General features: G+C 47.7%; 1 protein-coding gene across 1 annotated transcript; it reads left to right on the plus strand.

Moving 5' to 3' along the window:
* Positions 1–56: 56 nt before the first annotated feature.
* Positions 57–22,991, plus strand: AARS1 (alanyl-tRNA synthetase 1). The gene is made up of 21 exons (XM_045810260.2): positions 57–124; positions 3,184–3,348; positions 6,812–7,000; positions 7,229–7,374; positions 8,827–9,018; positions 10,188–10,332; positions 10,689–10,834; positions 11,422–11,530; positions 11,685–11,835; positions 12,863–12,987; positions 13,395–13,539; positions 14,433–14,611; positions 16,254–16,367; positions 17,550–17,756; positions 18,265–18,449; positions 19,698–19,806; positions 20,496–20,609; positions 21,189–21,308; positions 21,425–21,511; positions 21,936–22,049; positions 22,445–22,991. Exons 2-21 carry the CDS (start codon positions 3,205–3,207, stop codon positions 22,628–22,630), a joined length of 2,907 nt encoding a protein of 968 aa, XP_045666216.1. The 5' UTR covers positions 57–124; positions 3,184–3,204; the 3' UTR covers positions 22,631–22,991.
* Positions 22,992–23,285: the final 294 nt, after the last annotated feature.

A 23,285-nucleotide genomic window follows, 5' to 3' on the forward strand; every position in this document is an offset into this window, starting at 1 on the left:
AAATGTCTCGAAAGGTAAGGCTAGGCGGGGCACTTTCCATCGGGGCGCTCTGATTGGGCAGGGCTGTGCGGGTTGCGATCTGTAGTGGCTCTGGGCCGGTGCCGTTTGGTGTCTGCGGGAACAGGTGAGCTCTGGCCCTGGGTGGTGGGCTCTGAGGGAGGGGTTAGGGACGGAGACCCTCGGGAGAAGCAGAAGCAAACTCAGAGAGTTTTGCGGCACTTCTAGAGCTGTTGGGTCCGGGTTCTGAAAGCGCAGCCGCCCCAGCGGATCCCTAGGGCCAGGCTCCACGAGGCCTCTGGAACCGGGGCCTGTGTTGGACTCGGGGCCGGGGCCGCCGCCTGGGTACAGCGTAGCGGGAGAGAGGCATCTTGCAGACCCGTAGGGCCCTGGGGGTGGAGTGGCTTCGGGTGGGCTTGCCGAGGACCAAGACCTTGGGAGGATCACGGTTGCCATTGACTATCCACTCAAAGCTGAGGTTTTATCTCCTCCGGTTTTAATCCCCTGCGGGCGGGCGAGGAGGTGGGGGGGGGCGAGGTGGTCTAGATGGGTGGCATTCCGCTGTGAGCCGTTTCCTAAATTCTTAAAACTAGTTGGTACTGGTTCAGGTTTTATAACCCATCATGTTCTGCTATTACTTTTAAAGAGAGTCTTCATTTCCCGGTGTGCTTTAAGTTCGTTAACAGTTTGCTATTAAAGGACCATACCTAATCCTGAAATACTTATTGAGCAGTCGTTGTACTAGATGTTGGGTCTTTCCCCCTATGGTGAGCAAAAATCAGTCATGATTCTCACGGGAGTGGACTTACAGCCTGATGGGGAAGATGGGGATTGAACAAGCAGTCCAATGGGTGTGGAAGTTACAAAGGAAGACACCTGGAGCTACCAGAAAAAAAAGTGGGGGCGGAGAATCTGGTCAAGAAGGAGAAGACTTCCTTAAATAAGTGTCTTCGGAATTGATATATCAAAATTGAGGAGTTAACTAGGAGATGGGAAAGAGTGGGTTGGGATAGACAGCTTACTTGGCAAATAAGAGCACATTGAAAGGTCCTAGGGCCTTAAACCCAAAGGCCATGTGATTTAAGGTTCTCAAGACCTTTACAGCCTCTGCTGGGAAGTAGATTCTGAGGACCATCCTTTCTCCCACCTTCCAGTCAACATTATACAGCCTTCCAGTATATATTGAATAAATGAATTTGTGATGGTGACTTTGCTTTTAAGAGTCCCCGCCTCTATAGGGCTTATTGTGACTGTATTGGATCCTTACATCATTTTGCAGTTCTTCCTGTATGACTGTCTCCCCGTTGAGGGCATAGACTCATTCATCTTGGTTCCCGGCACAGTTTTATCTATGTTGAGTGACTAAGCAAAATGGGAAGTTTATGAGTCTTTTGGAATACAGCTGATTTACCTTAGCCTGTTCAGAGGAGGAGCTGTGAACATTTTGAAACTGCTCTGATGTTGCTCAGTCAGAATTGGCACTGTACATTCATTTTTGCCACCGTTAAGATTCTTTGAGAGCCACAATGAGAAGGGGTGTGGTGTGGCAAAGTTTCTAAAAACCCTAGCCTTGACTCCTTAGCATGGACATAAAAGTCCTTATCTGTGGGAATTTTAGTCCACATGTTTGAGTAATGAGTTGATTGAATTGTGAATTAACCATTTGAGATCGTGTTTAACCATAAATCACTGTGTACATCTTTATTTCCTTAGAAGAAGGGGAAAAAAAACTTTGCACTAAGTGACTTGAAGTAATAGCATCCATGTTCCTTTAGGGCTTTCCAGTTTACAATTTGCTTCCAAAAGCGGATGGGTTTTGAGTCTCACAACAGCCGATTGGAATGGGCAGAGTAGTTACTACTTTTTTTTTTTTTTTTTTTTACAAAAAAAAGGAAACAGGGTGCCTGGGTGGCTCAGTTGGTTAAGCGTCTGCCTTCGGCTCAGGTCATGATCTCCGGGTCCTGGGATCCCTGGGATGGAGTCCCACATTGTGCTCCCTGCTCAGTGGGGAGTCTGCTTCTCCCTTTAACCCCTCCCCCCTGACTCGTGGGCGCCTATGCAAAAAATAAATAAAATCTTTAAAAGCAAAACAAAACCCCCCAAAACAAAAATGAAACGAATTTGGGACAAAGTTACTTATGGTTGGAGTTGGGTCTAGAATTCTAGAGACTGTCAGCCAGATGGTTCCAATTTGTCTAGACACCCAGTGCTGATGACACTATAGCACCATGCCAGTGATGGGTGCCTTCCTACCAAGGGCTGTCACTTTTCCCCAACCTGCCTCTCAGGAAAATTATAATAGATGTGAAAGAGCTTTGAAATTGTCAAGTTGTTTCATTTCCTAATTTCTCTCTCTTCTGATTCCCTTTCACTTTTACTGGCTCTGAGCTGGACCTTCTCACTGTGGTGGCTGCAACGTCCTCACCCCCTAGTAACCAATAGCTGGGAAAGAAGCAGTCTGCCTGCCAGTCGTTCTGGGGTGCTCAGGCTAGGTGGAGGCAGGTATACTCCTACTTGCAGGCAGTCCCTTGTATAACTAGGTCCACCCCCAGGTCCACTGCTGTTGACAGCAGCCTCCCCAAGATGGTCAGGCCAAACCTGGAGACCCTGCCTTTGGGGATAATGGGACTTTGCAGGATTCTAGGCATGTAGATGAACACAGAGCTGGAAGGGGTCTTAGAGTTCATCTCATTTGGATCCCTTCATTTGTTGGTGAAGTGAAGTAACTCCATTAAGGATTTACAGCTAGGACCAGAAACCAGGTCTCCTGAGCATCCCTCCATCCCCAGTCGGCTTCTCTGGTGGACTGTAAACATTGGGGGTTTTATTCCCATTGCCTAATCCCTGGCCTAGGCCATGGCACAGAGGATGCAGTACACATCTTCATATTTTGGAATACATGAACACGTGAAGAAAGCACTCCTGTTCTACTTGATGTGTTGGTATATTGCACCTATTGAGGGGGGCATGGGAAGGAAGAACACGTGGGACTGTTGTCTGCTGGTGCAGCAAGTTTTGCTTTGGTAATGATTTTAGCCTTGGACATTACAACATAGAGGTTTTAGGATCAAACGGCTTACTGGTGTCCTCCCTTGACTTGGCCTGAGAAGCCAAGAGTCTTACATAATGCCTACTTACCTCTTAGTTTCAGGTCCCCTAATTTTCCATCATTTTTTCTCTGGTTAGTTCTGTAGGGTTATTTTCAAGATGGATACGACCCTAACAGCAAGTGAAATCCGGCAGCGATTTATAGATTTCTTCAGGAGAAATGAGCACACCTATGTTCACTCATCTGCCACCATCCCATTGGATGATCCCACTTTGCTCTTTGCCAATGCGGGCATGAACCAGGTAAGGGTTTTTTCCTTTTTCTTCCTTTCTTTTTAACATTTTTTAAAATTTATTTATTTTAAGTAAGCTCTGTGTCCAACATGGGGCTTGAAGTCACGATCCCAGGATCAAGAGTCGCATGTCCTACCCACTGAGCCAGCCAGGTGCCCCAGTCTGTATAAAGTTTTGCCTTTATTTTCTTCTGAGGAAAAAGCTGTGTTTTATTAGAGTTATTGGTTAGATTAATCTTGCTGAGCCCTGAAGAGACCTGTTAACCCAGCTATTGTGATTCTTCTTCAATTCGTCATTATCCTTGTTTTTTTCTTTTTCTTTCCCTCCCTCCCTCTTTTTTCCTCTTTCCCTTTCTTTCTTTCTTTCTTTCTTTCTTTCTTTCTTTCTTTCTTTCTTTCTTTTTCCTTCCTTCCTTCCTTCCTTCCTTCCTTCCTTCCTTCCTTCCCTCCCTCCTTCCTCCCTCCCTTCCTTCCTTCCTTCCTTCCTTCCTTCCTTCCTTCCTTCCTTCCTTCCTTCCAGATTTTGTTTACTTATTTGAGAGAGAGAGTACACAAGCAGGTGGAGGAGGAGAGGGAGAGGGAGAAACAGGCTCCCCACTGAGCAGGGAGCCCCGACGCGGGGCTCGATCCTAGGATTCTGGTATCATGACCTTAGCCGAAGGCAGACAGTTAGTGCGCTGAGCCACCCAGGTGCCCCCTTGTTTTTTTCTTTATAAAATAAGTAAATTCTTCAGGATTCTTTCAAAGCTTTGCTTTCATTTCCATTCTGAGCTGTGCAACTTTTTTTATTTTTTTTAACTTTTCTATTTTTATTTTTTTATTTTTTAAAGATTTATTTATTTAGAGAGTGCATGTGTGGGGGGCGGTGGGAAGGGTAGCTGGAGAGGAAGGGAGAATCTCAAGCAGACTCTCCGCCAAGCTTGGAGCCCCACGTGGGGCTTGATCCCAGGACCCCGAGACCATGACCTGAGCCAAAATCAAGAGTCAGATGCCTGACAGACTGAGCCACCCAGGCGCCCCCTATTGATTTTTTTTTTTTAACTTTTTTGAAGCTACCACCACCAATGCCAGTTTGGATCCATTGCTGATGAAACTTTATTAGTAGGATTTATGTTTGGGGCAGTTGAGCTATAAAAGATAATTTGACAGTTTTGTTGTGATACTGAACACTGTTTGTCAGGCTAATTGTGGACTAGGAAGTGGATTCAGGTTACATAGTGCCCTTAGGGCTTTCCTTCGGTGTTTTTCTTGGAACCCTGTTTAGCCCAGGGGATTGACTGGCCCTTAGAATGTGTCTCACTCTGCACTAAGTGATAAGCTGACATTGTCTTTTCTTTCCTGGCATAGAAAATTAGAGGCAGTGGGAACATTTTCTTTTTTTCTTTCTTTTTTTTTTTTTTTTAAGATAATTAATTTATTCATTAAAGAGGGAGAGAAAAAACCAATGAGAGCTCGAGCCGGGAGGAAGGGCAGAGGGAGGGGGAGAAGCAGACTCCCCACTGAGCAGGGAGCCCAACTCAGGGCTTGATCCCAGCACCCTGGGGTCGTGACCTGAGCTGAAGGCAGACGCTAAACCGACTGAGCCATCCAGGCACCGCAGTGGGAATGTTTTCCATCCTGTATAACATTAACTGTAAAATTGTACACATGTTTTCAATTATATGTGTAAGTTCTTTGTCTACACCTGGAATAGGGGGCACTAATTTTATGTGGACTTGCAAGGTGATGGGTTTTCTGGAACACTGGAAAGGTTCTATTATACTCTGGCATTCCTAGGCATGGGTTTTATCTTCTTCCACATGTGCTGACTATACTTGGTAGAAGAACCACGGGAGTCCAGTGTTCTAACGTTCTCTGAATAACAGTAATTATTAGACTGTTGTATGTCAGACTTACTCTCTGCCAGGCACTGTTCTACGACTTTTACTTAAGCTGACTTATTGAATCCTCACTCTGTTCTGATGTACTGACAGCTCAAGTAAATTGCCCAAGCTGACATAGCTGGTGAATGCTGGAGTGTGGATTTGAACCCCAGGTAGTTGTTTGCTTAACTTTTGTGTTATACTGCCTCTTAATCAGAAATACCTTGATGGGTTTTTGCTCCCTTCTTTTTTTTTTTTAATATTTAAATATAGTATTTATTAGGCATCTGCCCTTTTTCAGATACGATGCTAGGTGCTGGATATACAAAGATAAGTAGTATAGTTTTTGCTTTAAAGGTAGTTCATGGTCTAGTTCAGAACTGTCAGATAGAACTTCCGCAGTAATGGTAATGTTCCGTAGCTGGCCTGCCCAATATGGCAGCCACCAGTGATGCATGATGATTTTTTTTTTTTTTAGATTTTTAAATCATTTATTTATTTGTTTATTTAAGTGATCTCTACACCCGGCATGGGATTCTAACTTACAACTCCGAGATCAGAAGTTGCATTCTCCACCAACTGAGCCAGCCAGGCCCCCCCTGCATGATTATTGAGCTAATGTGACAGGAACAGAATTTTTTGTTTCTAAAAATTTTTACCTAATTACCAATAATTTCATTTTAATTAATTTAATTGTACAAATAATAGGTGACTAATGGTTACCAAATTGGACAGGTCTTGGCGCGCCTGGGTGGCTCAGCTGTTAAGCGTCTGCCTTGGGCTCAGGTCATGATCCCAGGGTCCTGGGATCGAGCCCTGCATTGGGCTCTCTGCTTGGCGGGAAGCCTGTTTCTCCCTCTCAAACTCCCCTTACTTGTGTTCCCTCTCTCGCTGTCTCTCTCTGTCAAATAAATACATAAAATCTTAAAAAAAAAAATTGGACAGGTCTAGTGGGAAAATAAAGTTACATAACAATGATACATCAAAGTATAACTTGATAAATTCTCAGAGCAAAGTAATACTTTCTCTCTATACATCGGTCATTCATCAGGTTGTGCTGATTTTACTCCCTTAATAGGTCTCGGTTTCTTTTCTTCCTTATCACCTTTACCATTAAGCCCGCACATCACTTTTTAAAAATTTATTTATTTATTTTCTTTTTTAAGTTAAGTTCTGTGCCTGGGCTTGAACTCATGACCCTGAGATCAAGAGTTGCCTGCCCTACCGACTGAGCCAGCCAGGTGCCCCCAACACATCACTTTTAGAGTAAGTTCTTCCAGAAAGGTGTTGTAAGCTCCGACCACCAGAGACTCCCGAGGAAGCATGGGTTTCACCACATCAACCTCTGGCTGTTATCACAGCTGCCGCAGGTGTTTCCCTGGTGCAGGTGGTGTTGCAGGCAGTGGTGGGGACCGTTTGAGAACTAGGACCAGGGAGAAGCTGCTCCAAGATAGGCTGCCTCTGCTGCGGCCCCGTCAGGCCACGTGCCTCACGAGTTTCCGTATTCCAGGCTAATTAATCACAAACTGAACAGTTTCTGTGTGGTCTTTCCATGACCACCTGATAGATCTGCAACTCCTTCAAAGCTGAAATGTTCCCTTTCTTTTTTAGTTCAAACCCATCTTTCTGAACACTATTGACCCATCTCACCCTATGGCTAAGCTGAGCAGAGCTGCCAATACCCAGAAATGCATCCGGGCTGGGGGCAAACACAATGATCTGGATGACGTGGGCAAGGATGTCTATCACCACACCTTCTTTGAGATGTTGGGCTCCTGGTCTTTTGGAGATTACTTCAAGGTAAGCTCAAAGAGGAGATCTACTAAGACTTCCTGGAAGCAGTGCCTAGCATTTGATGGTTTCACTTATGTTTTGCATCTCTTGTATAAACTGATCCTGAATTTGGTTGGGTTAATAGTGAAGATGTGGTTTTGTATTTGTGTTCCTAGATTCTGGACTTTTTCTACTCAGACTAAGTAGATTTTGGTTTGGCCACATTCCACATCATTCTTTTTTTTTTCTTTGTAGGAATTGGCATGTAAGATGGCTCTGGAGCTGCTCACCCAAGAGTTTGGCATTCCACTTGAGAGACTGTACGTGACTTACTTTGGTGGGGATGAGGCGGCTGGCTTAGAGCCAGACCTGGAGTGCAAACAGATCTGGCAGAACTTGGGGTAAGAATGCATCTCACGTGTTGAGTGTGGAGGAGTGAAGTGATTTCTGACTTGGTGCCACAGTGGGGTGTTAGGGCTTGGAGTGCATTGCCCTTTCCTCTTTTGAGCTATGCATTTTCAGATGGAGATGGGAGTGACTGGGAGCAATTATCCTTTGGTGCATTCGCTGCCTTTTTTCTTTTTTTTAAGATTTATTTATTTGAGAGGGAGAGCGACAGCATGAATAGTGAAGGGCAGAGGGAGGGGGGGAGAGAGAATCTCAAGCAGGGTCCATGATGAGCAGGGAGTCAGACACAGGGCTCAGTCGAAGGACTCTGAGATCATGACCTGACCCAAAACCAAGAGTCAGATGCTGAACCGACTGAGGCACCCAGGCTCCATGTTCATTTTCATATTTTTTTACTTTAACTCTTAAGAAAGGTGTAACTTTTTACCACACTTAGCACAGTTTCTCTGTTTCATTCATTCATTTATTAATTACTTTTACTCCAGTAATACTATTCTAATCCATCCTTCCCTGGTACTTGGTCTGAAACCCCTCCTTGGTTAGATTCTGTGGTCTACATGTACTTGGACACATTTTAGACAGTAATACACATGAACCTTAAATACTACTCTTTTTTCTTTTTTTAAGATTTTATTTATTTATTTGACAGAGAGAGACAGCCAGCGAGAGAGGGAACACAAGCAGGGGGAGTGGGAGAGGAAGAAGCAGGCTCCCAGTGGAGCAGGGAGCCTGATGCGGGGCTCTATCCCAGGACCTTGGGATCACGCCCTGAGCTGAAGGCAGACGCTTAATGACTGAGCCACCCACGTGGCCCCCTTAAATACTACTCTTGATTGAGAATCCTGTTTCACTTAGCTTGTGTATATCTGGACTCTATTTATTCAGTGAGCACAATCTTTTCTGAGTGCTGTGTTACCTAGCAGCTCTCAGCAGAGTTCACTATTTTGGAAATAATTTCAATCTTATTAAATTCCTTTGGTGGTATCATTTTAAGGTAAAAAAACTTGACTAAATTGGGGCATAGAAAAGTGACTTGAAATACTCAGCAGGTGTTTTAATGCTTCTAGTGTTTCCTTTTTTTTTTTTTTTTTTTTAATGCAGGTACATTTGCAAAGAAAGTATTTGCTTAAATTCTGGTCATATTGAGCATAGATGTTTTCATTTTTATGTTCCTTTCTAGGCTCTATCTCTGTCTTTGCCCATTTTTATTTAGTTATGAACGTAGCCTTATATATATTTTGTATTCTGTTGTAGTCGCTCCTGAGAGGAGTCCTATCCTGCTTCTTTAGCCCCTGCTATGCAGCCTCAGTCATCGTCACGAGGGCGCCTTTTTTTTTTTTTTTTTTTAATAGAAATGCATAAGGATCTCCTTTTGTAGTGGATGCGAATCGGGCAGAATCCTTGACAGTGGCTGTGACTGGGCTTATCTTCCCTACTTTCCGCAGGCTGGATGACACCAAAATCCTCCCTGGCAATATGAAGGATAACTTCTGGGAGATGGGTGACACGGGCCCATGTGGTCCCTGCAGTGAGATCCACTATGACCGGATTGGTGGCCGGGATGCTGCACACCTCGTCAACCAGGATGACCCCAATGTGCTGGAGATTTGGAACCTCGTGTTCATCCAGTATAACAGGTGGCCTTAGGGTCCTGAACTGTACCTACTAATAGCAACACCTTTCCCCAAGCCACTGGAGAAAGAGGAACTCAGCACAAGGCCGTCTTCTCATCCTTGTCTTTGGGGACAGTGGGGCAGAGCTAAAGCAGGCACTAAAGGCATCAGGGGACTTTGTGGACATTATTTCAATTTCATTTCTCAGGTTTTCCCTCAGATATCTTAGACACAGCTGGACCTAATCTTTTGTAAATTAGTTTTATTCTACATAGTACCTGCTTCAGGTCTATTCCTGTAATGTCATTTTTGCTGTAATTTGGACTGCAATTTAATTTGATTTGAATTTTTTAAGATTTTTATTTTTTTTATTTGACCAGAGAGAGAGAGACAGAGTGGGGGAAAGAAGGAGAGAGAATCTGAAGCAGACTCCGCACTGAGTGCAGAGCTTGATGGGGCTTGATCCCACCACTGTGAGATCGTGACCTGAGCTGAAACCAGGAGTCGGATGCTTAACTGACTGAGCCACCCAAGCGCCCCTATGGACTGTGATTTTAAAGCTCATTTCCGTGAGGCTTGCTTTACTCTTTTGTGTTTTTAAGATTTATTTGAGTGAGGGGCGCCTGGATGGCTCAGTTGTTAAGCGTCTGCCTTCAGCTCAGGGCGTGATCCCAGGGTCCTGGGATTGACCCCGCATCAGGCTCCTCCACTGGGAGCCTGCTTCTTCCTCTCCCACTCCCCCTGCTTGTGTTCCCTCTCTCCCTGGCTGTCTCTCTCTCTCTCTGTCAAATAAATAAATAAAATCTTAAAAAAAAAAAAAATAAAAAGATATATTTGAGTGAGCGAGCGAAAGAGAGAGAAAAGCACAAGTCGGGGGGGAGGGGCAGTGGGAGAGGGAGAAGCAGACTCCCCACTAAGCAGGGAGCCCAATGTGGGGCTCAATCCCAGGATCCTGGGATCATGACACTTAACCGACTGAGCCACCCAGGCGCCTTGTCTCACTCTTCCATAGGCCCCAGAGTACTTCTTCCCTTTTTCCCTTCACTCTCCTCCTCTCACCAAACCAGGTAGAGGCAGATGGCAAATAGGCACAGCTTGTAATCTGTGCTACATAGCCAAGTTTTAACCAGCAGCCAGGGAGAGGTGGCACCTAGAGTCCTTGTTTCAGCTTCCTCTTTCTCTGGATCATGCAGGGAAAGCGATGGCATTTTGAAACCTCTTCCTAAGAAAAGCATCGACACAGGGATGGGCCTGGAGCGACTGGTGTCTGTACTGCAGAATAAGATGTCCAACTATGACACTGACCTTTTTGTTCCTTATTTCGAAGCCATTCAGAAGGTACTGGTCCTATTGTAAACATTGCAGACATCTGTGGAGGTTTCTAGGTTGGGCACTTAGCCATACTGTCAAAGATAAAATAATCCTATCTTTGCCAGCTAAGGGTACCTGTGACCGTCTGTCAATTTAATTGTTAATAACCTAAGAGGCTCTAAGCACAAGACACTGTGGTTTGTTGAGTGCAGGGGCCTGGCTAGAAGCTCTTTACTCTTGCTGTTCCCTTTCTTGGTGTTAAAAGATCTGACAGGAGGGTCATCCTTTCCCCTATGCCCCTTCAGTCCTCTTGGAATCTTCTAGGGGAAGGCAGTGCCAGAAGGGTGCTTCCTAATGAGCTGCCTCCTGGTTTTTATCTGTAGGGCACAGGTGCCCGGCCATACTCTGGGAAAGTTGGTGCTGATGATGCCGATGGGATCGATATGGCCTATCGGGTGCTGGCTGACCATGCCCGGACCATCACGGTGGCGCTGGCTGATGGTGGCCGACCTGACAACACAGGGCGGGGGTAAGTCTGTTACACACGGGGCTGGGTTAGGACTGCCACCGTGAGTTTGGTGACTCTCTATGGAACTTAAAGCCATTCTTGATTCTTGTTTTCTTTGTCTTTTAGGTAGTTGGAGGGAACCCTATATTTTTTATAGGATTAAGAGAGTTTCAGCTTGTGTTACAGAGTTGCCATTATATTAAATCTTTGCTGTCAAGTGCAAGATATGTTAGACATTGTATTTAAGGTTGTCCGGCAGGGTGGGATGGGGTAGCTATTGATTAGCCCCAGGCAGTTTTATTACGTACAAAATTTGGGTCATCAGCCACCTGGGCTGAACTTACCTCCATCTCCAGGTCAGCAGAATGTGGTAGAAAAACAAACCAGGGTTACCTTTGATATTTGTGGGTATATTCCTGAGTTTTCTGCTGGAATTAATGTTAATGACCTCAGGGGCTCGCAAAAAGAAGCAGTCTTAGTATAAAAGAAAGTCTCTGAAAGAGAAAGACAAGCTGGTCATGTTGCTTTGGGTAGAATTCCAGAAGCCCCATTACAAAATGGTTAGCTGGGAAGGTTGTCTGGAGGAGGTGGTCTTCTGCCTGTTTCAGGTATGTGTTGAGACGGATTCTCCGCCGGGCTGTTCGATATTCCCATGAGAAACTCAATGCCAGCAGGGGGTTCTTTGCCACGTTAGTAGATGTTGTGGTCCAGTCCTTGGTAGGTGTATCTCCCTGCTTGCTTCTGTTCTGCTCATGCACATGGCTTAGAGGGATGGGGTGGGAGTTAGCATAATGTTAATGGGGGTTTTTAGGGGGGTCATGGAATGGTCCCTGTCTTCATTGAGCCCATGTCTCTGTTTCCCCTTTGCCAGGGAGATGCATTTCCTGAGCTGAAAAAGGACCCAGATATGGTGAAGGATATCATTAATGAAGAAGAAGTGCAGTTTCTCAAGACCCTCAGCAGAGGGCGCCGCATCTTGGACAGGAAAATTCAGAGCCTGGGAGACTGTAAAACCATACCTGGTAAGGACCAGTTTGTTCCTTTCTTCATCCAGGCTGGTTCATCTTTCCAGAAGAGGCAAGCCCTTTTTCCGAAATGACAGTAGAGTCCCTTGTCTCCAAGGCTAAGGATAGCTTGGTTATACTGCTTTTGGGATAAAATGGGGTTTATAGTAAAATTGTAGAAGTGTGGGCCGCCTGGGTGGCTCAGTCGTTAAGCGTCTGCCTTCAGCTCAGGGCGTGATCCCAGCGTTCTGGGATTGAGCCCCACATCAGGCTCCTCCGCTGGGAGCCTGCTTCTTCCTCTCCCACTCCCCTGCTGTGTTCCCTCTCTCGCTGGCTATCTCTCTGTCAAAATAAATTTTTAAAAAATCTTAAAAAAAAAAACCAAAAAAAAAACGTTTTGCCTTTTTAAAAAAAAATTGTAAAAGTGATATGTTATTGTGGCAAAGTATTTAAATAACACAAAAGTAAAAAATGAAGATTCTCTTTCCTAAATTCATTTCTCAGAGGTAATAATAATTTTTTTTTTAAGATTTTTAAAAAAATTTATTTGTCAAAGTTAGAGGTAACAGTTTTTAAGAGTTTGTTATATAACTACTTAGAGCTTTTTTTAAATTTGCATACACACGTTAAGTAGGGGCATGCGTGTGTATGTTTTCCAGCAAAAATGGGAACGTATGGTATATACTGTTCAGCAACTTGGCTTTCTTTTATATATATATATTTTTTTTTACTAAGCTGGAAAATTAAAAAAAAATTTTATTGACTTTTTATTGCGCTGTAATGTACAAGGGGAAAGCCTGATGGATTTCCACAAACTGAACACACTTGTGTTCAGATTAAGAAAGAACTTTACCAGGAGACCTCTTGTACTTCCTCCAGCCAATTCTGAAAGATTTGATGGATTTTCTGACGCGTGCACAGAATCAGTACTAACTTCCCTTGTTTCCAGACTTTCTCTCAGTGCCAACTTCCTTTGGGAAGGGTTTGGGATGGCAAAGGAGGGGACTATTCATGTCATTCTTACCCATTCCTTTGTGCTGTGCAGGGGACACTGCTTGGCTCCTCTATGACACCTATGGGTTTCCAGTGGATCTCACTGGACTGATTGCTGAAGAGAAGGGCCTGGTGGTGGACATGGGTGGATTTGAAGAGGAGAGGAAACTGGCCCAGGTAAAGAATTTGGAGAGTGAGCAGGAAACCTGACACCAAACAAAGCAGGACTTGGCTGCAAAGGACAAGAGTTTCCTTCCATTAAAGTCTTTGGAATTCTATTTTTCCCAAGAGCAGTGAGTGTCAGGCAGGGGCAGTTTGGCCCCAGGGGATATTTGGCAGTAAGGTGTAAAGACATTTTTGGTTTTCACAGCTGAGGGTGGGATGCTACCAGCAGCAAGTGGGTAGAGGTCAAGGATGCCGCTCCACGTCCTGCAGTGGAAGACAGACCGGCCCCGAATGTTGCTAATGCTGAGACTGAAAAACTGTTCTAGAGCTTTGTATTGGGCTTAGTTTAGCAATTTGGAGTCCTTCAGAATTCTTTTTCCCACATTAGGGTAACTTCTGTTTATTTTTCTTACTGGCAGTTGAAATCACAGGGCAAGGGAGCTGGTGGGGACGACCTCATTATGCTGGACATCTATGCTATTGAAGAGCTCCGGGAGAAGGGTCTGGAAGCAACAGATGATTCCCCAAAGTATAATTACCATTCGGACTCCAGTGGGAGCTATGGTATGTTCCTGTGTTACTGCGCGTACCTTGGCTAAGTCTCAAGATTAGGAACCTGGGGTATTTAGCAGAGCCTCTCTGTAGTGCTGCGGAGACTCTTTTATACTCTTAGAGACCTGTGGCAGTTAATTTTCTAACTCCTTATTTTGGAATAAGTATAGATTCATAAGCAGTTGTGAAAAAATTTACAGGAACTGTCCTCGTACTCTTTACCCAGTTTCCCCTAATTGTAACACCTTACAGGAAACCAGGAAGTTGGCATTGATAGAATCTTCAATGGCTGTTGAATTTTGCATCAGGATAGCGGCATCCTGGGGGCGCCTGGCTGGCTCAGTTGGTAGATCATGTGACTCTTGATCTTGGGGTCATGGGTTTAAGTCCCACACTGGGTACAGAGATTACTTAAAATAAATGAATGAATGAATGAACAGTATAGAATAGAATAGTGGCATTCTAAAGTTAAGAATCAAAAGAAAAAAAACAGGCAATACTTGTTTTTGCTTTTATGCTCCAGCAGAGATCCCTAAATCTATCTAAGCAAGCCCACAAAATGAATACATTCTTTGTGAATTGACCTTGGGAGTAGGGAATTTATTACTGCTCTTAAGTACTTCTCAGATTCACTAGGTTCCTGTTCAATAGCTCAGAGATAGAGTGATCAGAAAGTCTCCCCTGGGAAACCCCTTGGTCCCAAGCGGTCACCAGCCCCTTGGTGGTCACTCTGCTGAGTGTTACATTCCCTGGTGTTAAGCCCTTTTGTGGAGTCTAATGGTCTTGCTTGTGAAATAAAATTAGACAGTTAAGGTCTAAGGAGAGTCTGAGAAGTAGAATCCAGCAAAAGACAACCAATAATGTGTGAATGAGGTCATTGACCCTGCTTTCCCCCTTCTCTACAGCATTCGAGAGCGCAGTGGCTACAGTGATGGCGCTGCGCAGGGATAAGATGTTTGTGGAAGAAGTGTGCACGGGCCAGGAGTGTGGAGTGGTGCTGGATAAGACCTGCTTCTATGCCGAGCAAGGCGGGCAGATCTATGATGAAGGCTACCTGGTGAAGGTCGAGGACAACAGCGAAGATGTGAGCCAACAGTTCATCCTTGCTAGCCAGGGATGGGGCGTCCAGCAGAGGGCCGGTTCGGGGATGGAGTGTCTGGCAGGGGGCAGGGTCAGGGATGGGGGTGTCTGGCAGGGGGCCGGGCCAGGGGTGAGGCACCCTGCAGAGGGCCGGGCAGGGATGGGGGTGTCTGGCAGGGGGCCGGGCCAGGGGTGAGGCACCCTGCAGAGGGCCGGGCAGGGATGGGGGTGTCTGGCAGGGGGCCGGGCCAGGGGTGGGGCACCCTGCAGAGGGCCGGGCCAGGGATGGGGGTGTCTGGCAGGGGGCCGGGCCAGGGGTGGGGGCGCCCGGCAGAGGGTGGGGCCTGGACTGGTGTAGCTTTTCTGGCTCCTCACACTCCTGCCCTTGGGGAGCAGACGTAACCGATCTTTGGGTGTGGTCCATTGTCCATGTTTCTGAGGGGAAGGGAGCTGCGTCCTGTACCACTGATCCCACTGCCATTTGGTCCCTCTTAGCAGGATGCCTATAGTCGGGCTGCATGGGTTGATCCTGGATTCCTCCAGGCTTTCCTCATGAGTAGGAAGAGGTAGCTGTCTGGAGGGCAGGCTTCCTTGCAGAAGCCTCATCCTCTAGCGCTGCCACTGCTGACTCTGTGATCTTGGACGAGTTACATAGTCTCATGGGCTTCAGGTTCCTTATGATGGCTTTAAATACTCCAAGATGCTCCTTAAGGGGACGTCTGTGTTTCTGTGTATATATACACATATATTTGTCCACGTGTGAAGTGGTTTGTATATTTAATGGTAAATATAGGTATGGTTGAATTGTAAAAATGAAACCATTATTTTACCAGGAAAGGTGAGTTTATTGGAAGTGGCAGAGAATTGTAATTTGGGACACGCAAGCTATGGCAAAACCACAGGCAAATCCAGCAAAGGAGGGAGAGGAACTGACATTTTATGGAGAAGGAGGAGGAGGAAGTTGGGAGGGGTTGTTTTAAAGGAAAGTCCGTCAGAGAAAAACCACAGGTTTGGGGTGATGATGTTCTTGTTGGCTGAGTTGCAAGGGTAGTTGATTCTCCTAGGAGATGCAGGGTGTATCTTCCTCGTCAGGGCCTGTACTTGATGGTCCTTTCCTGTTGAGGATTCCGCTTGGTTCTGTAATCGACAACTCTTTCTGAGTTTTGTTTTTTTTTTTTAAGATTTTATTTATTTATTTGACAGAGGGAGAGCCAGCGAGAGAGGGAACACAAGCAGGGGGAGTGGGAAGAGGAATAAGCAGGCTCCCAGTGGAGCAGGGAGCCTGATGCGGGGCTCGATCCCAGGATCCTGGGATCACGCCCTGAGCCGAAGGCAGGTGCTTAATGACTAAGCCACCCAGGCGCCCCAGTTCTTTCTGAATGAAACTGACTACTGCTCCTGTTCTAGCTTCCTTTTCTAGGCACTGGGCTCCACTTTGGAGTGGTTCCTTTTTATAAATTTTCAGTGGGTAATAGTGCCATACAATAATGGTACTACTGGTATAATGTGTGTATAACGGTATTTACACACACTAGTAAGGAGGGGCTTAGAGAATGTGTAATATGTATCCATAAAGAGAGGATAGCATATATATATATATTTGGGTTTATTTACGTAAATAAATTGTTCTTCTGGACTCCTCTTAGAAAACAGAGTTCACAGTGAAGAGCGCTCAGGTGCGAGGAGGGTATGTGCTGCACATAGGGACCGTCTACGGCAGCCTGAGAGTCGGGGACCAGGTCCGGCTGTTTATTGACGAGGTGAGTACGTTATGCTGCTCGGCATTGGACCTGGTTAGTAATCCTCTCTCTCTCTCTCTTTTTTTTAATTTAAATATCAGCTTTATCGAGGTATAGTTGACATAAAATTCTAACATATTTCAAGTGTAGGTCATGGTGACTCGATATACATTATGAAAAGAATTCATCTCCTTTGGCTTTAAATTGGTCATGGTTGTCATTCCTAAGTGAAATTGTGAGTAGATTATTCTAAGTCTGATGCAGGAGAACATTTTATGAGGGGTGCAGCTGTGAGTTACTAAACGGATATGTTCTCAAGTCAGATGACTGTGACTTTATTTTATTCTATTTTATTTTAATATATGTGAGTAATCTACACCCAGTGTGGGGCTCAAACTCCTAACCCCCAGATGAAGATTCACTGGCTTCTCCAGCTGAGCCAGCCCGGTGCCCCAGATGACAGTGACTTTAGTTGAGATTTATAGGCTTGTTTTCATGGATTGCCTTTCTCCAGATTAACCGCAAATACTTCTCCAGGAGCCCGGGATCCTGTATTAATTAAGAAATAGGTTTTGTTCGTGTGACGGAGCTCAAAGTCCAAGCTGATACAGAGGCTCCGCCCCACGAAGTCATAGGGCCCAGCTTTTCCTTGTTTGCTTTTCTATCCTCGTTCCTGGGGTGTTGCCCTTGATTTCATAGTCCAAGAAGGTAGCCACCGGATCCATTTCTAGGCCAGGAGTTGGCAAACTTTTTTTGTTGTTGTAAAGCTGCAGGTAGTAAATATTTTTGGTTTTGTGAGCCATACCATCTCAGTCACAACTACACACCTCTGTTACGGTAGATGATATATAAACACGTGGGTGTGGCTGTGTTCCAAGAAACCTGTTTATAAAAATGGACAGAAGGCTGGATTTTGGCCCACAGGCCATAATTTGCCAACTCTTATTTCTTACTCTAGTCAGTGGGAAAGAGGAAGGGGAGGGCATGTTCCTTCCCTTTAAGGGTGTGCATCACGTCTGCTCACAACACACTGACCAGAACGTAGTCCTCTGGCTACAGTTAGCTGCAAGGGAAGCTGGGAAACGTAGCCCTTATTCCGGGCAGCCATGTGTCCAACTAAAAATGCTAGCAGTCGGGAAGGAGAGAGCAGGTATTGAGGGGTGACTGGCAGACCTCTCCGCCAGCTGCCCCTGCCCTTCACAGCCCCGACGGAGGCCCATCATGAGCAACCACACGGCCACACACATCCTGAACTTCGCCCTGCGCTCCGTGCTCGGGGAAGCTGACCAGAGAGGTTCCCTGGTTGCTCCTGACCGCCTTCGCTTCGACTTTACCGCCAAGGGAGCCATGTCCACCCAGCAGATCAAGAAGGCCGAAGAGATCGCCAACGGGATGATTGAGGCAGCCAAGGTAGGTTGGCCCGTGCGTCAGCTCTTGGTCGTCAGCCCTGCTCTTTCCTGCACTGGTGCTTCTCTCCGTGGAGCCTTCTCCACCGTCCTGCTGCTCTTCCTCCTTGGACCACATACTGCTGAGCACAGAGTTTGGTTTGAAGCAGTGATTCCCAACTGCACTGAGTGTGGGCGCAGCGGTGGTGTCCTATGGAGGGGCCTTAGGGCCTCGGGGGAGGGAGCGGAGGGAGGTCTTGGCTCCACCCCCTCCAGAGCTCTTCTGGTTCTGTTTCTCATAAAACACATCCATACAAGATTTGGTTCACAGTTCAGCAAAATGCGTGGAAATCCCTATTTTGATCTCCTTGACTTGACACGTGGTGCCTTATTTCAGGTGGCTCAGGGCACGTGATGAGAGCCAGGATTGGAAACCAGAGTCCTGCCTGTAGGGCTGTGCTTCCCCTGCCGCTTCCTACGCACCTTCAGGGAAGATCTTTTCCCAGCTTTTTTCTGTCTTCTTTCCATGGCAGCCCGTGTACACCCAGGATTGTCCCCTGGCAGCAGCTAAAGCCATCCAGGGCCTACGGGCTGTGTTCGATGAAACCTATCCTGACCCTGTGCGAGTCGTCTCCATTGGGGTCCCAGTGTCCGAGCTGTTGGATGACCCCTCTGGCCCTGCTGGCTCACTCACTTCTGTTGAGTTCTGTGGGGGAACGTGAGTACATCAGGGGGAGCAGTGGATGGACTCGCTTTTTGTTAATTGGGTGCTATCCTTGGAGGATGTGAGTAATAGGCTAGTCCCACTTTTATTTTTCTAAGGTTAAAATGAAGTTCTCAGGAATATACTTGCGAGACAGCATTCCCAAGAACCTTAGGGTCCTGTGCTCTCGTCAGACCCCTTGGCATCTGACGTTGACATTTGCTAGGTTTGTGATGAAATATTCTTCCTAGGATGGGGAAAGGCGTTAACACTTAGTTCAGAGTTGCTTGCTCTTGTGTCCTGGGCTGATCTGCATTCTTGGGGATTAACCCCATTGTCTCAGGGCCCCTGCATCAGGCCCCACAGCACACCTAGCTCAGGTTGGCTTGCAAGAGCCACTTGTTTCTTCCAACTTGGAGTCGCCTGTAGTGCTTGGGGTCATTTTGGGATGGTGTGGTGGCCTGGGAATTTCCTGCTTGCGAGGGAATCTTGTTGAGAAGAACATTCTTAAGGCCATGGTAGAGCCCATCTGGGGCCTCCTGTGAGCCGCAGGCCGGCAGGGAAAAGGTGCATGTGTGGTGGATGGCATAGGGGTCTGGGGCACTGCATTCCTGGCCTCCCCCTGCCCAGCTGAATTGGGCCTTCACCTGAGTCCCACTCTGCCTTAATACCTCTCAGGAAGCTGCTTGCAAACCCCATATACCACTCTCGCAGTGACTAAAGGTTAATGAGCATTTGAGGTTCTCTGAGCACCTGGGGAATAAAACCTGTTCACAGGATCGTGCTGAGATTTTAAAGGTAATTCTTGGATATTCGCAGCCAGCGGCAGGGACAGAAGAATATAGGTTCCGTTCCAAAGAGGACCAGAAGTAGGAATGAACATAGAGCCTGCCTGCAGGAACATTGTGTTGGGCATTAAGGATTATAAGCACTTTTGTTTGCTCTCATCTGAGTTTCACAGTAGTCCTGTGTGGGAGAATTGTCTGCATCTTATACATGAGAACACTGAAGCTCAGAAAGGTGGTGTCTTGCTCAGTGTCAGTGTGTTCTCGGCCCCAGCTAGACTTTCTCTAACTTGCCTGGGCTTCCTGGCCCGACTCCTCCCCTGAAATCTACACGAAGGGCCTCTTTCCACTGTCCCCTTGAGAGAGCTTCTCCGGAACCTCAAAGACCTCATGCCGTCACCACGGGCTCTGGGTTATGGTAAGGACCAGAGTGCGTGGGCTCTTCTCGTCACCATGGATTTTGTGCTCTGCTGTTCAGACACCTGCAGAATTCAAGTCACGCGGGAGCTTTTGTGATTGTGAGTGAAGAAGCTATTGCCAAGGGCATCCGGAGGATCGTTGCCGTCACCGGCGCTGAAGCCCAGAAGGTGAGCGCGGCAGGCTGGTTTGTGGCTTTTTTGAATGAGGCAGAAGCAGCGCAGTCTGTGAATCTGGAGTGTAGACGGTTCTGTAGCTGCTGCGCTCAGCATTGGAAGTCCAGTGCTTCCCCTGAACTGTCCCCCACTGACCCTCACCTGGCAGAAGAGAGCCACCACCACAGAACTGCTTAGCTGTACCATGTTTAATCTTTAAAAATATGTAAATTCTGCCATTTACTGTGTCATCTCTCTGTCTCTAGGAGGGTAAGCCATAATTTTGCTGTAGTTTCCAGTGCCCCAGCACTCACTCACATCTCCCTAGGGGTACGTGCCTAGTTTGAGATGCATAGTGTATGGGGATAGTTGCCCCGGGGGTGGGGACTGTGGCTGGGGCCAGAGGTGTGCTGAAGCTTGAGGATTGATTATATTGTTGGGGTGAGAAGGGCTCCTGACTTGGGAGTTCTTGGTTATCCCCTGAGCCTGAGGTAGTATAGCCTTTCTGCTGGGCAGGTGTGTGAGGAGGATGCCCGTTCCTGGGGCATGAGACTGCCGACACTTGCTCCTTGAAGGAAGAGAAACTTCTGGTGTCTTGAGGGTGTATTGTTCCATAGCCTGCCGTCAGTGCTTGCCACCGTTTACAGATAGCAGTGAAGCTGAAAGTTCCCTGACCGGGAGTTCACAACTCTGTTCCTCTCCAGGCCCTCAGGAAAGCAGAGAGCTTGAAGAACTCTCTTTCTGTCATGGAGGCCAAAGTGAAGGCCCAGACTGTGCCAAATAAGGACGTGCAGAGGGAGATTGCTGACCTTGGTGAGGTAGGGGTGGCCTCCCTCCTCAGGCCCTGCTCAGGGCTGGGTGCATCACAGACTCCCCGAAGAAGACTCAGGTCCTGGTTCTCAGTGCAGTGGCCTTTTGAACTGACAACAGGTCTGGCAGCCTTGCAAAGGGGGCTCTGTGGATCCTGGCCTGCAGACCCCTGGAATCTGCTTGCTGCCGCCACTGCCGATGGCAGGGCCTGTTGCAAGCACGAGTGGACACCAATGTTGAGGGAGTTGGGGGAAGGGATGGCCACTGTTTCCAGGCCTTCTCCTGTTTGTTAATATGTGGAGGCTACCTGTGAGCCTATTTCGGGCTGTGTTCACTGCCTGGTAGGGACCAGCTCTCTCTGCCTGCCCTTTTCTCTCTTGCCCTACTTGGTACGGCTGCCGTAGTTGCTCATAGAGTGACTGGTCTCTGGGCTACTGAATACCTTTTTGTTTTTGTTTTCTGTTTCCTTCTGGATGCTAGTCAGGGAGGACTTTGGTGTTCAAAGCCAGAAGGGTGGGGTGGGCTTGGCCTCAAATCCTAGCTCCTTGTGGTCTGGAGTCCCTTGGTTTTTCTGTTTCTGGTTCCAGGCCCTGGCCACTGCAGTCATCCCCCAGTGGCAGAAGGATGAATTCCGGGAGAATCTCAAATCCCTGAAGAAGATCATGGATGACCTAGACCGGGCTAGCAAAGCTGATGTCCAGAAGCGAGTGAGTCCTGCCGTGCTGATGGCTGGAAGGGAGCCCCACGTACTTACCCAGTGGAGGCTGTGTGGACAGCTGTCTGGGCCTTTAACCTAAGGCCTCTCTTCTGGATTTCCTTTTAGGTGTTGGAGAAGACAAAGCAGCTCATTGACAGCAATCCCAATCAGCCCCTTGTCATCTTGGAGATGGAGAGCGGCGCCTCGGCCAAGGCAACCAGGGGAGGGGGGGGAAGGGGTGGTGCTGGGACTCCACGTGCTGCAATGTGCCCGTCAACTACTTGTCTCCTGTTGGGGTCTCAGTCCTCTGGTGGCTGAAGTGTGAGCTTTGTGGCTCTGAGTGGAGTGGTGACCTGAGGGCCTGCTTTCTGGAATTGAGGTTAGGCGGAGCCATGGGGAGATCTGGTGGCCAGAGAGCTACAGCCCTTGGGGGTGGAAGGCAAACCTCAGAGTCGGAGTGTGGGCAGGGTCTTGTGCTTGGGTCCTTCTCCCCATACGGTCTCCTGGGACCAGCACTTGCTTTTAGAAGGGGGTGGGCTGCAGGGGTGCTTGGAGAATCCGGCTCTGCAGACTCGGTGCATGGTGGAGAGTGTCGCTCCCTTCCCCAGGCCTGGCCTGACAGCACCTTTCCCCACAGGCCCTGAACGAAGCCTTGAAGCTCTTCAAGACGCATTCCCCTCAGACCTCTGCCATGCTCTTCACAGTGGACAATGAAGCTGGCAAGATCACGTGCCTGTGTCAAGTCCCCCAGGTCAGAACACCCTGCAGTCCTGTGTGAGTGGGGAGTGGTGTTGGAAGCGTGGTTCTTCTTAGAGTTGTTTGCCAAGACCCTTGTGTGCGTGTGCAACCGGTTAGAAACAGCCATCCTCCTGGCCCCCTGTTGGTCACTGCCTCCAGGACCCCTACCCTCAGGCCCTCTCCTTGAGGGACGTGTCTCACTGTGCTGATACCTGGCTTGGCAACTCTGTGTGCCTCACCCAGCCTGCGGCACCAGCTATAGGATCCATCTCAGCCTTGGCAGCAGCACCCAGGAGACCAGGAGTGGGGCTCTGTGGCTCCCCTGTCCTTTTCCATTTCCTCCCCTCTCCATGTCTTCCTCAGTCTCATCTTCTGTCCTGACTCACACTTCTCCTTTCTGTCTCCCAGAATGCGGCCAACCGGGGCCTGAAAGCCAGTGAGTGGGTGCAGCAGGTGTCAGGCTTGATGGACGGCAAAGGTGGTGGCAAGGATGTTTCTGCTCAGGCCACAGGCAAGAATGTGGGCTGCCTGCAGGAGGCACTGCAGCTGGCCGCTTCCTTTGCCCAGCTCCACCTGGGAGACATGAAGAACTGAGGGGTAGGGGCAGCTTCCACTGCGAAGCATCCTTCCTTCACCTGATACATCCGTCCAGCCAGCTCTCCATCTGCCACGAGGACATTGGGATCTTGGGACCTTTAAATATCCCCGTCTGTCCTAACCCAGCAGTAACTGGAACTCACTCACCTGGGAGCTGCCCTGTTGACTCATGGCCCACATTACATTTCTGCCCTGAGCCCTACACACCAGCGCCATCCATCTAAAACCACTGCCCCAGGATTGCTATTTATCATTGTCCTGCTTGTGTTTGTAGATAATGTTCTTTGCGGGCCTGAAGGTCTGGGTCTGCAGGGAGGGATCCTTTTTGCTGCAGAGAATAAAAGGACTATGTGCAATACCTGGGGGTGCCATGTGATCTCTTAACCACCTACCTCCCATCAGAACCCCCTGTGGAACAGCCTCTGGCTGCCTGGGTTTCTGCAGAATAAATGCTGTGGCTCCAGTTGGCTTCTGGTTGTGGTCCTCACCGAGTTTGGCTCCAGACTTCTGAACTCTGGAAATGACCACTGGGATTACCTGAAGACATTCGTGGAGGTGGCCCATAGAATGGGGAGTTGGTGGGGTGAGATGGAGAGGGGCATTCATCACTGAATAGAAGATGGGCCATGGGGTTACTGGAAGCAGTTCATAG

The sequence above is a fragment of the Ursus americanus genome, chromosome 21 (genome assembly GCF_024610735.1).
Source record: "Ursus americanus isolate L20-20 chromosome 21, mUrsAme1.1.p, whole genome shotgun sequence".
Classification (NCBI taxonomy): Eukaryota; Metazoa; Chordata; class Mammalia; order Carnivora; family Ursidae; genus Ursus; species Ursus americanus.

Bases quoted from the DNA above. Each gene is read 5' to 3' on its own strand.
- AARS1 (XM_045810260.2), top strand. From the start codon at position 3,205: ATGGATACGACCCTAACAGCAAGTGAAATCCGGCAGCGATTTATAGAT. The intron at 21,309-21,424 runs GTGAGTCCTGCC...ATTTCCTTTTAG, and splicing joins AAGCTGATGTCCAGAAGCGA to GTGTTGGAGAAGACAAAGCA. The intron at 22,050-22,444 runs GTCAGAACACCC...TCTGTCTCCCAG, and splicing joins GCCTGTGTCAAGTCCCCCAG to AATGCGGCCAACCGGGGCCT.